Below are 15,474 nucleotides of genomic sequence, written 5' to 3' on the forward strand. Positions count from 1 at the left end.
TTTGAAAGTGAATTGCTATTTCAAAAATGAGGCCCATGAGAGAAAATGGAACAGGAGAAAGTTTTTTCAAAAATTGCTTCACACTGTTTCTTTCATTTTGAAGAACTTTTGATCTCATTTAAGATTGCTTCAATAACCTAATTTTTACTCCATAGTGAAACCCATTAAAGTGTTAGCTGTCAGCAATTAGTTGTATAAAATATACACATTTTAATGGTGACAACATACTCCTGTTCTAGAATTTTCTGTGTATATGTGTAATCATATCTTTAAAAGAAATGGTGTTCTATATTTACCCATTCTCTGTGAAACAAATAAATGACTGAAAAGACGGCTAAGTTTTTAGAAATACTGGCAGTCATTCTAACGCGACATTTTTTCGTCTGGTAAAATGATTGCATGGGTGTTGGCTAACTCGTTCCTCTTGGGGCTTCTGCTGGCCGCTTGACTTCTAGATAATTTCTCTCTCCTTGAGAATATGTCCCCATTAAAGGGTATTTGCTGCTAAATATCTGGCTTTAAATTCTATTCCTTTTTTCTTTATAGTCATCAGCTACATGATGTTAGCTTTGGACTTCGGAGAACCCACTGGCTTGCCAGGAAAGCACAATTCTGAAACATTGCTGTTGACTAGTGAGGTTGCCTCTGGCTCCTCGTACAATTGAAACTGGTTAGCAGTTTCTTATATTCTTAGAGGTTGCAAATTCATTTCATCGTCCTATTATTGCTGTTGAATGGCTGAAAAAAAATTCTCAAGTTACAAGGAGGAAAGAATGCCATCTGGATATATTTGTGTCCTTATGTGTCAATGGATAACAAACAGACAAAGAAAGAAAGAATCATACAAACCATTTACTGTGACTTACACCTTTGTCCTCTTGTCCGTTAGGGGTCGTGCTGATTCGTGTAATTTTAAATAAGTTTTTTTAGACCAGTTTTAAGATAGTAAAAGATCCAACATAAATAGAAGCATTTTCTCGCAGTTACTTTTTGGTGATAATGGAGAAGTCTCTCCACCCTTTTACCATTTGGAATTTTGTGTCTGAATGAGATTAAGCAGCAGAAGTAAAATTCTAGAATTATATTTAAATGTTTCCATAGAGCCTACTGTGGTAATTAATTCCAAATGGCAACATGCAGAGAATATGTATAAGTCTTTGGCTTTGAAAAGCAAAACTAAACAACAGCAAAACAAATAAAAGAAATTTTACCTTTTATCTTTAAATGCTTACTGTAAGAGGAGTCAGTGAAGCTTTTTCCTTATAATATTTATCAATGACTAATCTCTTTCGCAGAAGGAAGATAAGCCAAAAAAATCTACCGAGGACATTGGACCAGAAAATATGTCATTGTTTTTTCTGTATTTGACTGATTCGAGGGGTTATTCGTTGTGAAATAGTAACATTATTATTTTTAATGCTTCAATTATTTTATTGACTTACTGGCCAAGGATTCAATAGACTTGACTTCTTTCATTCATTTATAACAAAATGCATGAATACTTGCTCTACACCAGCCATTGTTACTGATTCTGGGAGTTCAGAGATTATTAAGACATGTGTGTGGCTTGTGTGATAGACCGATGCATAGAAGAGTGTGATTTAGTAAGTGGTGTAGTTGGTGGGATAAATAGGGCAGTAAGAGAACACGGAGGAGAAACAGCTGAGCTCCCCAGTGAGTTATGCAATTACCTGCAATTATGGAATCTTTGTGTAACTACAAATTTCTCAAATATTTACTTGTTTAGACGTTACTGGTAATGGGTTTAGTAAAGTCTTTAAGTATAAGGTCAGATAGACCATTAAGTTGTAGTTCCATATATCAGCATACAACAAATAGAAAATAAACTTTGAAAAAGATGTCATTGTACGAAAAAGCTTCGCGGACCTAAAAATAAATCTAACAAAAAATGGCAAGGCCTCTGTTTAAAAGCTGGAAAATATTGGGGCACCTGTTGGCTCAGTCGATGGAGGGCCTTAGTCTTGATTACGGCTCGGGTCATGGTCCCAGGGTTGTGGGGTTGAGCCCTGCGTTGGGCCCCGCGCTGAGCATGGAACCTGCTTAAGATTCTCTCTCTTTCTCCCTCTACTCCTTTCCCCACTCGCACACACTCTCTCTCCCTAAAATTAAAAACATATATAAAAACTGGCAAACATGATCAAAAGAAATCAAGAATACCTAAAGAAATTGGGGGATTCAAAGACTCGATGCTATAAACATGTCAGTTCTCCCCACATTAATCTATAAAAGCAACACAGTTCTCTAAAAATCAAAATGTTAGTAGTAGTTGTTTTTTGTTTCTTTTTGGTGAGGTGAAAGGAAGTGAGAGAAACAGACAGCTGATTTGAAGATGCAAAGGGCTAATTCTTGCTCTGGCAATCTGGAAGAAAAGCACAACCGGAGAATTTACATGACCAGATGTTGAAGCTAATATTCAGCTACAGAATTAATACGGCATGATTTGGGCACAAGGACGGTCAGTGTTACAGAAGAAAGAGAGCCCGAAGTAGACTCACCCATCCAAGATCAGTCCGATTCATGTCAAAGGAAGGATTGCAGTTGCAGCAGGGAAAGAATGATCATTTCAATAAATGCCACAGTCTCAATTGGATAGCCCTGTGGAGGGAAAAAAAAAAAAAGAATCTCGTCTCTTACTTTACCCCATTCACAAAATCAATCCCAGGATTATAGATGTACAAGTGATAGGTAGAACAATAAAACTTTCAGAAGAAAATGTAGAAACTTTTGATAGTTGGACTGAGAACAAACTGAGGGTTGATGGGGGGTGGGAGGGAGGGGAGGGTGGGTGATGGGTATTGAGGAGGGCACCTTTTGGGATGAGCACTGGGTGTTGTATGGAAACCAATTGGTCAATAAATTTCATATATAAAAAAAAAAAAAAAGAAAATTTTGACAGTTGGAGCCAGGTAAAGATTTTCTAAATAGGAAACGAGAAGGCATTAAAAACAAAACCCCAAATATTGTCAAATTTAACCTCACTAAAATAAAACAAAAACAAAAACAAAAAAAAACGTTTGTTTATCAAAAGAGACCAGTAGAAAATGGAAAGGCAACCTCAGAGTGGGAGAAGACATTTGTAATTCAGATATTGAACCAAAAATTCATATCCAGAACAGATTCAGAATTCTCATCAACCATTAAGGACAGATAGCAGAAATATTATGTTTTATATCAATTTATGGTTATTGCTCACAAAAGAACTATAGATATAATCAATTAATGTGTTGATTGGTTTTCCCTGTTAAGTATATTAGTTCCCACTGAGTCTTTAGCCAAGCACAGATATAACGATCTGTCTTTCCTCCCATTTATATCTATCTGCCTGCCTGTCTTGATCAATCGATAGATCGATCGATCTGAACATACTTGAAGAACAGTTTTTCATAGTTTATCTGCATATGTATTAAATACAAAAATACATTTTGAACTGTATTTCTATACAAATGTATGCTTATTGTAGTGTGAATTGCTCATGTTGAATTACTCAATATAATAACACAAGAATACTAGAGAAAGAGCGATAACTTACGACCCTGTTTGACAGTGACTGCCAAACGTCCATTCCTGCTTTCTTACTCATGGAGCCCTGATTTGATTTAAGGTGGCATTAGGCACAGTTTTCAAACTGCGGTCTCTCACCTTGCAGATGGAGCTTACCTTTTAATGCAGCTCCAGTGAATGAGACGCAAACAGCATAGTTAATTTGCTATTGACAAGAACTTGCAGGAACGCTCCTGAACAGGGCATTCAGCTCCGCTAACACGGACCCTTTGCCCTTCCCTTCCCAGATGTTCAGAGCTGCAGAAGCCATTTTGCAACTATTAGGGGCAGGTTGAATTGCAGAGTCCTTAACCCTGACATCTTTGAACTGCCAATGTAGCAGCCTCTTTCTGAACTCGTGGCACAGGAAAACATAAAGGGCCTATGTTGTTTAAGCTAGGCATGGTTACTTGGGTTTTCTCTTACATGTAGCTGAAGTAATGAATGCCTGAGGCACCATACAAGGAAAACACAACCCCCACTCCTTTTTAAACCTCTCCTTCCTTCTTTAAACACTAAACGTTCACAGAAATGCACCCAGACCCTTGTTGCTCCTAATTTGACCACCGAGTTTTACTGTTAGGTTTTTTGAAGCCAGAGTTACACAATAAAGGAGTGTTGTTGTTGTTATTTTTCTGACGCTTGAACGGAATGGGGAATGATGTATGAGGAAGCAGAATCTTTTGTATCTATGGCAACTGAGAACACTGTGTTTTTATACAAGCTAAGTATTTTACAAGACTTTTTTAAATTTTTTTGTTAAATTGTTGAAGGAAAATGGAGTGGGGCCTTGCATTTTCGGTCAGTATAGGCTAAAATGACATGCGTTTTGTTTTCTTGTATTAGTTATTATTTACTTTGAATGTGTCTTACCATTTAGGTATAAAAGTCTTTTTATGTGCTTTAAATTGTTTTCTGTTTTGATTTTAGAAGATACTTCTGTTTTTTTTTCTTGAAGATATTCTGGGTTTTTTTTTTAGAAACTTTGAGTACATAAAGCTTAGTTTTTATTTCAAATTCTGAATATTCAAAATTTTAAAATACTTATTATTTACCTTAATATTCAATCTGTACCCAAGTAAAATAGGAACCTCAGATCAACTTCATATGAGGATCTGTCTTAAAATTACTAAATAAAACAGGTCTTCCCTCCTTGGTTTACCTTCTCTTTTTTCTTTCCCCTTTGCTTTTGCCAATCATTTTATTCATCTTTAAGGATTAAAAAAATTGTTTTTAATGTTTTATTTATTTTTGAGAGAGAGACAGAGCGTGAGCAAGAGAGGGTCAGAGAGAGGGAGACCCAGAATCCGAAGCAGGCTCCAGGCTCCGAGCTGCCAGTACAGAGCCCGACGCGGGGCTCAAACTCACGAACCGTGAGATCATGACCTGAGCCGAAGTCGGACGCTCAACCGACTGAGCCACCCAGGCGCATCCCTAAGGATTTAATGCATATTTATTCTGCGCACCATGCTGATAAATTAATAATTAAGATAGAAGAGAATTATAAATCATATTTCCTTCTATTTGCTGACTCATGATCTCGATGAATAAACAAAGTTCACACATTTGAAACACTTCCACATTACAGAGAAAAACAGTGTCCTATGAAAACAGATCCTTGAGCGTTGAGAGAAGGAAGGCATTAATGTCGGTTGGTGGGATTAAAGAACACCTCAGGGGCGCCTGGATGGCTCACTTGGTTAAGTGTCCCACTTCGGCTCAGGTCATGATTTCACGGTTCGTGAGTTCGAGCCCCGCGTCGGGCTCTGTGCTGACCGCTCGGAGCCTGGAGCCTGCTTGGATTCTGTCTCCCTCTCTCTCTGCTCCTTCCCTGCTTGTGCTCTGTCTCCCTCTTCGTCAAAAATAAATAAACATTAAAAAAAAAAAAAAAGAACACCTCAGAGAGGAGAGAAGACTTGAGTCAGCCTTGAAGATGATCCCTTTGGATGAGGAAACAAATGAAGGGACTTTCCAGATAGTGCAACGAGCAAAAGTCTAAAGAATCAAGAACAGACTTGGCTTGTTTGGGAAATGCCAATGATACCAGAGTTTGGAAAGGCCAATGATACTAGAGTATAGGGAGTGCCCGACTTCTCAGGACAAATTAAGGAGCTTTCTGTGTGAGGTCTACTGTGAGAAACATTGAAGGAGAGAGAGCCTTGACACCCACATCTTGAGTTAGATACGAAAGAAAGCTCTTAGTGCGGAAGGCTTGAATGTGTCTCCTTCAGTAATTCCTTAATGAATTTATTGTTGGCCACAATACTGACTACCTGTAGATCAGTAGCCTTAGAACACCGATCACTGAACTTGGAAGCAGATGACTTAGTGTTATTAGGGTTGCACAGAGAAATCCTTAGGCTAAATCTCATGCCGTTATGTAGATACTCCAGACTTCACTGTGAGAAACAGAAACTGCACTCTACTGTTGGGTAGCAGTCGTGAGCGGCCATATGCATTTTGTTCTCATCCAGTGAAACTGGCTGCTCTTCAGCGAACATTTTTGCTCCTAGAGAATTAAGGTTTAATAATCATGCCTGAATAAATGCACTTGAACTAGGAAGGAAGCATTCTTAGGGTTCATTTTCCCCAGTATTCATGTTTTGTCTAATCCTAGCAATTACCAAAAGGTAACCTGAAAGAGAGCATGGTGTACAAGCTGAAAAACAAGAAATAATTTCAACCTACCAGTGAAGCAGAATAATAAGTAATAATAAGCAGAATAATAAGTGAGAAAAGTAAGAGTAGCCAGTGATAGGACGATTGTCACACTAACTGATGATTGTCTCAGAAAAAAATATCTTCTGAGGAAAAACTAAGCCAGGGAAAGAAAGACAAATGAGGGGCACCTGGGTGGCTCAGTCAGTTAAGCTTCCGACTTTGGCTCAGGTCGTGATCTCACAGTTGGTGAGTTCGAGCCCCACGTGGGGCTCTGTGCTGACAGCTCGGAACTTGGAGCCTGCCTCGGATTCTATGTCTCCCTCTCTTTCTGCCCCTCCCCCACTTGTGTGTGCGCTGTCTCTCTCTCTCTCTCTCTCTCTCTCTCTCTCTCTCAGAAACAAACATTAAAAAAAGACATGAAAAACTGCACTATGAATATAAGTTGTCATTTTCATGTTATCGACGTGGAGAGATTTTTCATTACCAAGCGTAAGAATTTTTCTTTCTTGCCACCTATGAGCGACCATCTGGCAAGAGCAAGGATAATAATGCATCATCTCTAATTTTGTATGTGCTAGAAAGCATCAGATCCAACGTGATTTTGTATTTGTTACAGAGAATCTGGCACTATTAAATGTTGAAAATTGTTTATTCAGCAAATCTCAAACCTAGTTGCATATACTTGGTCTGTCTTGGGTTTTTTTGTTTGTTTGTTTGTTTGTTTGTTTGGTGGTGTTTTTTTTTTTTTTTCCATTTGATTGGTATTTACCGAGTCCCTAGATGCGCCAGGCAGTGTGCCAAATTGCTGGGATACGTGAGTGAATGTGGGGTTTGCATTACGGTGGGCAAGGCAGATCTTAAAAGGAGCCCTAGACGAAGAAGTCAATTGCGTAGGGTACTCGAAGGTTATATGTTCTATGGTAAAAAGGAACAGTAAAACAAGGAAAGGGAGAGTGGGAGGGCGGGGGTCAAGGCTGCAATTTAAAATAGGGTGGTCAGGGAGACTTCAGTACCAAGATAACATTTAAGCAGAAACTTAAGACTTTGAGAAAGAAGTCATGTGACTATCTGAGGAGAAGCTTCCAGACACCAAGGCGAGAGCATCTCTGGCATGTCGTCCGCCCAGCAAGGAGGCAGGTGGGCTGCAGTGGTGGGGGGGGGGGGAGGTATAGAGTGGTAGAGGTGAGTTGAGAGGGGTACCTGGGATTGGATCACATGAGGCCTCATGGAATGTGGTGTTGTGTTTGGCTTTTAATTTTTTTTTTTTTATAATAACAGCTTTATTAAGATACAGTTCACATGCCAGCAATTAATTCATTGTAAGTGTCCAATTTAATGGTTTTTATTATATTCAACCTTCTGTAACCATCCCCACAATCAACTTTGAATTTCCATTGCCCCCCAAAGAAATCTGATACCCTTTAGCAGTCAGCAACCCACACTCCAACCCCTCTCACTCCAGGCAACAGTCAGCAACCCACACTCCAACCCCTCTCACTCCAGGCAACCAGTAATCTACTTTCTATGGATTTGCCTTCTAGATATTCAGTAGAAACAGGATCCTACAAAACATAGTCTTTCGTGACTGCCTCCTTTCACTTAGCGTAGCATTTTCAAGGTTGATCCGTGTTAACGTGTGTTAGTATTTCATTCCTTTTCATGATTGAACGATACCCCTCTGGATGGACATACAACACTTTGTTTATCCATTCATCAATTGAGGAACATCTGGGTTAGCTCCTCTTTTGGGCTATTAGGAGTAATGCTGCTATGAATATTTATCTGCAAGTTTTTGTGTGGGTGCGTGTTTTCATTTCTCACCCAGAAGTGGACTTCCTGGAACGTGTGATAACTATGTTTAACCTTTTGAGGAACTACCAAACTATCTTCCACCGGCCTTCCTACCCGCAGGGTTTCTCCACATCTTCACCAGCACTTGCTATTAGCTGTCTTTTGATGCGGACCATCCTAGTGGGTGTCAAGTGGTACGTCATTAGTGTTTTAATTTGAAATCGCCTAATTACAGTGATGTTGAATGTCTTCTCATGTGCTTGTTGGCCCATTGTGTATCTTCTTTGGAGAAATGTCTTTTCACTTCCTTTGCCCATTAAAAAAAATTTTTTTTAACGTTTTTTTTTTTTAATTTTTGAGAGCGAAAGGGACAGAGTGTGAGCAGGGGAGGGAGACACAGAATCCAAAGCAGGCTCCAGGCTCCGAGCTGTCAGCACAGAGCCCGATGCGGGGCTCAAACTCACAAACCGCGAGATCATGACCTGAGCCGAAGTGGGAAGCATAACCGACTGAGCCACCCAGACACCCCTGCCCGTTTTAAAATTGAGTAAAATTGTCCACTTCTTACTGAGCCATGAGCAATCTTTATGTATTCTTGATACAAATCCCTTATCAGATGTATGGTTTGCAGATATTTTCTCCCATTCAGCACACATCTAGGCCTTAAAAAATCTTGTTGAGTAAGTATTTGAATGTTCAAAATTATATTCGCATCACAATGTTACTATAGAATTAGAATTCAGTTAATTATATGTCAATGCTAATTTCCCTGACTTAAACTATTAAATATGAGTAATAAATGGATAGAGCTTTCATAATCTTACCATCTCTAAATTCAGTATTATGATTGGTAGGGAGTGTTTAAAATCTGCCATTTTAATGAATGGGCAAATTATAAAAACATGGAATGTGATTCGTTTTTTGTTTAAAAAATATATTTGATTTTTCAATCTTACAGATGGAAAAAGTAGAAGCAGATCTAACCAGATCCAAGTCTCTTCGTGAGAAACAGTCAAAGGAGTTTTTATGGCAGCTGGAGGACGTCAAACAACGATACGAACAGCAGGTTGGTCTTTCATTTTGACGATGCCTTTGAGTTTTTAAATGCATGTGCAATCTCTCTTTTAAAAATCTCATTATATCATGGACACCTGGCTGGCTCAGTCGGTGGAGCGTGTAACTCTTGGATCTCAAGGTCGTGAGTATGAGCCCCACATTGGGAATAGAGATTACTTAAAAATAAAAATTTTTTTTAAATTTATTTATTTATTTTGAGAGAGAGAGAAAGAGAGAGAGGGAGAGAGAGGGAGGGAGGTAAGGGCAGAGAGGGAAGGAGAGCGAGGATTCCAAGCAGGCTCCATACTGTCAGTGCAGAGGCCAATCAAAGCAGGGCTGAAACTCACAAACCGTGAAATCATGACCTGAGTCGAAATCCAGAGTTGGACACCTAACCGACTTAGCCACCCAGGCGCCCCAAAAATAAAATCCTAAAAAAATATCATTATATCATAAAATCCCTGCCCAGTGAAAATTTTACTAAGAATGTTGTTACCAGTGTATGGGAGTCATTTAAAATAAGATCTGTTTCGGTAAAATCCAGAAACGGAATTTTAGCTCTTTGCTGAAGTCTGTTCCGACAGTTTATCCATCTGCATGTTGAATTGAAACATTTATTGTGATTCCTGAGTCCTTCTGTTCCTGGCAGGGCCTAAGTGTGACCCACTCACTTATTTGAGAAGTGGTTTTGGGTGCCCACCATGTCCCGACCCTGGACAGAGCTGTCAGCAGGACCGACAGTGTTCCTTTGCTCACGGAGCATACACACTCCACTTGGTGTGCAGCCAACCCATTAATAAAAAACCAAACAAAACCAAACAGATGAGATAATTTTGAAGAGTGATTTATGAAGTCGCGAGGAGGTGGGTACAGAGGCCTCGTCGGGGAGAGTCGGGAAGGGGATTACCGGCACTGACAGGTGGTCAGAGAAGCCCTCTGAGCAGGGAACTTTGTGCTCAGAAGCTTGAAAACTAGGACTGAGCCAGCCGTGAAGTCTCTGGAAGAAGAATATTCTGGACTGAGGGAGCAATGCGTGCAAGGATCTGATGAGCGCCAGCTGGGAGCATTCAAGGAACAAAAAATGGCAGTAAAGTGGGGGGGGGGGCGCACCTGGGTGGCTCAGTTGGTTAAGCGTCCGACTTTGGCTCAGGTCGTGATCTCATGGTTCATGAGGTCGAGCCCGTTTCAGGCTCTGAGCTCACGGTGTAGAGCCTGCTTCGGATCCTCTGTCCCCCTCTCTCTCTGCCCCTCCCCTGCTCACTCGCTCTCTCTCTCTCTCTCTCTCTCAAAAGTAAATAAACATAAAAAAAAATGACAGTAGAGGCTGGTTCAGCATGTATGTAGAGAGGAAGCTTCTAGCTGTAGGAGATGGGTGAGAATTTGGCTAGGACCAGGACATCCGGGGTAGTGTCTTTTCTAAGAACGTAGTCCAGCTAATTCTTGGAATATTTAAGATAGCTATTAATTTTTACTTATTTGTCTAATTTATTTTCCTAATTTCCTTAACATTTGGTAAAATGTTAATTAGCTTAATCACTAAGAAAAATTAAAGATAGTATTTGAACCTTTTTATTCTGAAAACCTCAATAATTTTTTTCATTATTGTATTTTCAATTCCTTATTAAGTGGGTACTGCATCAAAAACTAATTAATCCCTTGTGATTACTGGATTCAAATCCCTCTTCGAAGTGATAGCAATTAGGGACTCAGTTGAGTTCCATGAAAAGAAAGTCTGGTCTGACATGTGACCTGACTGTTGGTACGTTGTTGTTGCTGTTTTCATCTTAAAATGTTGGTAAAAATACCTGAGTTACTCTCACAGGGATGGTGTAAAGGCAAAAGAGTTCCAAAGACAGAAGTTTGCAAATCGGTCCTTCTTTGTTATTGCCATCATCTGTATTGTCCTGCTCCATTCTGCTTCAACACTTCCCTAAAACGTTACATGAACATGACCTTTTGGGCCCATGCCCATTTCTTCCTTCTCTGACATTATGGCATTAATCACCTCATCATTCCTTACACTGAAATCAGCTCTTGTAAAATATCGTCTAGAGCTGTTCTTAATCCAGAATGGAGTACCAGGGAGCAGAAACTGTCTCTTCCTTTTCTTCCAGCCTCAGTTACATTATGTTTCTGTGATTGAGCCGATAATAGAAATACATTATCGAATTCATTATTGTTTAATTGACTTGGGTGGGAAGTGGGGATGAGAAAGAAGCTGAGGTCATAGCCAAATACAGATAAGAATATTAAGAATGGGCAAGAAGTGTTGCACATTGTCATGTTCTAGTTACAAGTATAATGGAGGTGATTCTTGGATTGAAAGCGATATTAGAAGCAAAAACAATAACAAGAAAAATGTTACTTCCTCTAAGTAAACTGGTGGAGGAACAGGGGAGACAGACACAGATATGACTCAGAAGCTGTTGTGTTTCAGGATGAGTGTAAGGGGTAGGAGCATTTTCTTTGAGAGTTTAAAAGATTGTATTTTCATTTTGATGATAATTGTGTAGGTGACGAATTTATAGCCAGAGATAGCCACGTGACTTCAGTGCCTGATTTGCATTATGTTGTGGTGGTTTTCGCAGAGCTCTGGCTTTTTAAAGTTGGACACATAAGGATAACCACCACGGAAAATTAACATTTGACTAAATAAAACTTATTTTAAGTTAAAAAAAAGGAATAATACTTGCAACAAATGTGATAGGCAAAGGATGACTCTCTTATGAAATTAATAAATTTATAACAAATAAAAATAATTAGCATTTAAATTAAGTAATTAGCACAAATCAGAAGAAAATCATTAATGTCCCGATAAATGACCTGGCAAAGGACCGAAGGAGATAAGAAATGAATAAACGACAGTGTAGAAACATCTACAGCCTTGGCGTTAATAAAAATGCAAATTAGAATTAACAATGATGTGTGCCATCTAAAGTTGGCAAAAGTTTAGTGAAATTTGTACTTTCATATATTGCTGATGGCATTTAAATTAATACAGCCTTTTTGGAGAGGATTTTGGCACTATCTACCAAGAGTCATAAAAAGTGTTTACACCCGCTGGCCCAATTATTGTTAATCTCAGACAGAAATAGTCAAACAATAATGTCAGTTATCATTTAGGTGATGGAATCACGGTTGGTTCTTTTTCTACATTCCTTACTTTCCACATCATGATAGCATCTTTTTAAATGTGACAGTCATGTTTTTAGTTTACGAATAAACTTACATAAACTGCATTTGAAACAATGTTAAGTTTCAAAGTCTTTTCTCAGAATGATAATTTTAAAAATCTACCAAAGCTTATCCTTTGTATAGTCTTGCTTAAAAATGCTTAATTAGAGGAATTAATTAATTTTTTAAAGAATTGATGCTATTAATAGAAACTACATGCTGTTGCATTAATTTTTCTGTATTTCACTTTCATGAGAAAGGGATAAATGATACAAGTGGTATGCAAATGCATAACAGGAAATAAAAAAAAAAACACCTCGCACAAGGATCCCTCAGGTCTTGGTGATTTCACCCACTTTATTCTTCCTATATCTGTAGGCCTGTTTATTAGACTTGAGAATGGAGATCCCAGGCAGTAACTCGCTAGGAAAAGACAAAGGCAGGAATCTGAGCTAGGAGATTTTAGGAGAATATTTACCAGTGTGATAATACACCAACTTTTTAAAACCTTTTCCAGCAGAAAATTCTGTTAACAGGAACAGTATTCCCCCAGACCTCTCCAAATTGTTAAGATTTTTGCTGGGAAAGTTCATCATAAGCAATGATAAGCATGTAGTTGTGGTCCCTGCAAGCTAGCCCAAGTTCACTAAAAATGCAGCCGATTAAACTAAGCTCATTTCCTTCTTTGAACAGGGGGGCCAGGCTGGTAGATAAAGAAAGGGGAATAGATATAGTGTAACTGGACTTCGCTGAGCCATCTGGCAAGGTCCCTCACAAAGGCAATATGGGAAAGTATGGTTTAGATATTGGTGCATTTATGTGGTTAAGTGAGAGTTCAGAGGGCCATCTCTGAATGACTAGTGTCGACCTGAATTGAGATTTCTGAGTGTGTCAGTCACTGGATGATGATAAAGAGGTAAAGTTCCCTGCTTCCATAGAGCCCAGAGGAGTAGTTAACACGGAGGATAGGACAGTCAGTTCTTTGAAGCTTAAAACAGCTGAAATTAAGATGGTTAAATTTATCGGGATTGAATATAAAATCCTATGCTTAGATGATACAATCATCTGCAAAAAATACGAGGTAAGGGTCGGGGGTAATGTAAGGGAGGGGCATAAACGGTGGGGACAGCAAGGAAGACCAAAAAAAATGCCTGGGATGGTGGGGATAATGGTCCTAGCACATTGTTTACATATCGGGTCACATATGAAATAAGTCCGTTGTGGTCACCACGTCTTAAGTAGGACACCGACAGACAGCCATGTTCAAATGAAAGTCTCCAGAATATAGAAAGGCTTGGAACCATCTCAGAGGAGATTTGCCGAGAGAAGACAAGACTAAGGAGAATAGCAGATCTGTTTCTTTTTATTTATTTTTTTTAATGTTTATTATTTATTTTTGAGAGAGAGAGACGGACTGTGACAGAGTACAAGCAGAGGAGGGGCAGAGAGAGAGGGAGACACGGAATCTGAAGCAGGCTCCAGGCTCTGGGCCCGATGTGGGGCTCTAACTCACGAACCATGAGATCATGACCTGAGCCGAAGTTGGACCGAGCCTCCCGGGCGCCCCCAGATCTATTTATTTTTGGAGTCAAGGTCTGTCATACAGGAGATCTGAGGACTGGTCTGTGTGGTAATATCCCAACAGCCAGCAGTTGGTAGCCCCTGCTCCGGGCCACGTGTCTCTCCTACACGGTCCACGTGAATTGAGCCGTGTCCCCCCTCACAGGAGGGGGAGGCAGAGACCATTACTTGTCCTTCCCATCTTCTAGCTGTAGAAACTGAAGCACATCCTCTTAAGTAACCTGATGAGAGAATCAGAACCTGCACCAGAGCCACGCTCCGACCCCCCTTGCAGTTCTGGGGGGCAGACACTGAAGCCATGTGTAGGTAGTACTGTGAGGCATATTTTGAGTCATTTTGAAATAGTCCTTTCCTAAAGAATTATTCAAATGGGCAATGGTGTATCTCGTGAGAGAGTAAGTTCCCCAGCCCGAGCCTGTGGAAGTGCCTGTCGGGCGTGTTGTGGACGGACCCTGTGCCCTCGGGGGGACTGTCCCACTGCTAAGGTCCCTTCCAAATCCAGTGTTCAGTGACTTTCTGTTCTTTTGCCTGATTAGACCGCAGCCCGTCTGTGCATCTCTTGACAGACATAGATCTCTTGCAGGTGTAGACGAGTCGGCAACACCACCGGCTCGTTGACTTACGTACCTGTCTGGCTGGACTTCCTTATTTCAGGGCTTCTGCCGACATTCAGGTCCGAGTGTGACGATTCTTCTATTACTTTGTCTGACTTTGCTACAACATGTGAGATCTTAAGTGATATGGCTAATAGCATTTCACAATGGAAGGAGATGTCAATGCTCATCTCCCAGGCCCTTCTTTCTCAAACTGGGGTAGTGAGTGAGCCACGGTCAGGGCGTATGTGAAGCTACCATACAAGCTTCCTGGAAGGTTCGAGTCATCTGATGATTTTGTGGGAAAGCAGAGCAGTTTTACTATTGAGGGCACCATCATATTAAAACAAACATAGACTTTCCTGTTTTGTAAAATGCAAAGTTCTCATGAATTTATAAGATAAAATAGGGCATTTCAAAGAAACTTCCAGCTTGCAGAGGCTGCTTCAGGCTATGCCCTCAGATCCCCCTGGAGGGCGGAGGGGGGTTGCTATTCATTTTCACTGCTGCTGGGGGTACTTCGGTGGAAAAGTTGTAGAAGCACTTATCTAGTGTAATCCTCACTTAAAAAAATTTTTTTTAATGTTTTATTTATTCTTGAGAGACAGAGAGAGACAGAGCATGAGCATGGGAGGGGCAGAGAGAGAGGGAGACACAGAATCTGAAGCAGCTCCAGGCTCTGAGCAGTCAACACAGAGCCCGACGCGGGGCTCGAACTCACAAGCAGTGAGATCGTGACCTGAGCCGAAGTCGGACGCTCAACCGACTGAGCCCCCAGGCGCCCCGGTCCTCACTTTTTATAATGAGAATTGACATCCAGAGGAAATGAACGACTTGTGCTTGTGGGGCCTCAGTTTCCTTACTTGATTTTCCTTTTTGAGTCCCTCTCATATAGAAAACATCATGCCAGTAGCTGCAATGAAGTGAAAAAAGCAAAGTGGTATTTTAAAATATTTCAGCCAGAGTGCAGGCATAAAGTGGGCAGCTGTGGAGAGAAAAACATCAAACACATGGGCTAAACACTCACACAAATATCCTGTAAAGCCCAAGCTTTCAT

The 15,474-nt window shown here is 40.2% G+C and overlaps 1 protein-coding gene across 7 annotated transcripts in view; it reads left to right on the forward strand.

Moving 5' to 3' along the window:
• Positions 1 to 15,474, forward strand: part of CEP112 (centrosomal protein 112) — a 427,630-nt gene that overhangs the window by 176,898 nt on the left and 235,258 nt on the right. For 6 of the 7 annotated variants that reach the window (XR_006297953.1, XM_043585075.1, XM_043585077.1 and 3 more), the window contains one exon: positions 8,972 to 9,079. The exons of the other annotated variant lie outside the window; for it this stretch is intronic. Coding sequence is in view for 5 of the 6 variants with exons in the window: in XM_043585075.1 (XP_043441010.1) it covers positions 8,972 to 9,079 (108 nt within the window). In the remaining variant the exon portion in view is untranslated. The remainder of the gene's footprint in view (positions 1 to 8,971; positions 9,080 to 15,474) is intronic. 7 annotated transcript variants of the gene reach the window in all.

This window comes from Prionailurus bengalensis, chromosome E1 (assembly GCF_016509475.1).
Source record: "Prionailurus bengalensis isolate Pbe53 chromosome E1, Fcat_Pben_1.1_paternal_pri, whole genome shotgun sequence".
NCBI lineage: Eukaryota > Metazoa > Chordata > Mammalia > Carnivora > Felidae > Prionailurus > Prionailurus bengalensis.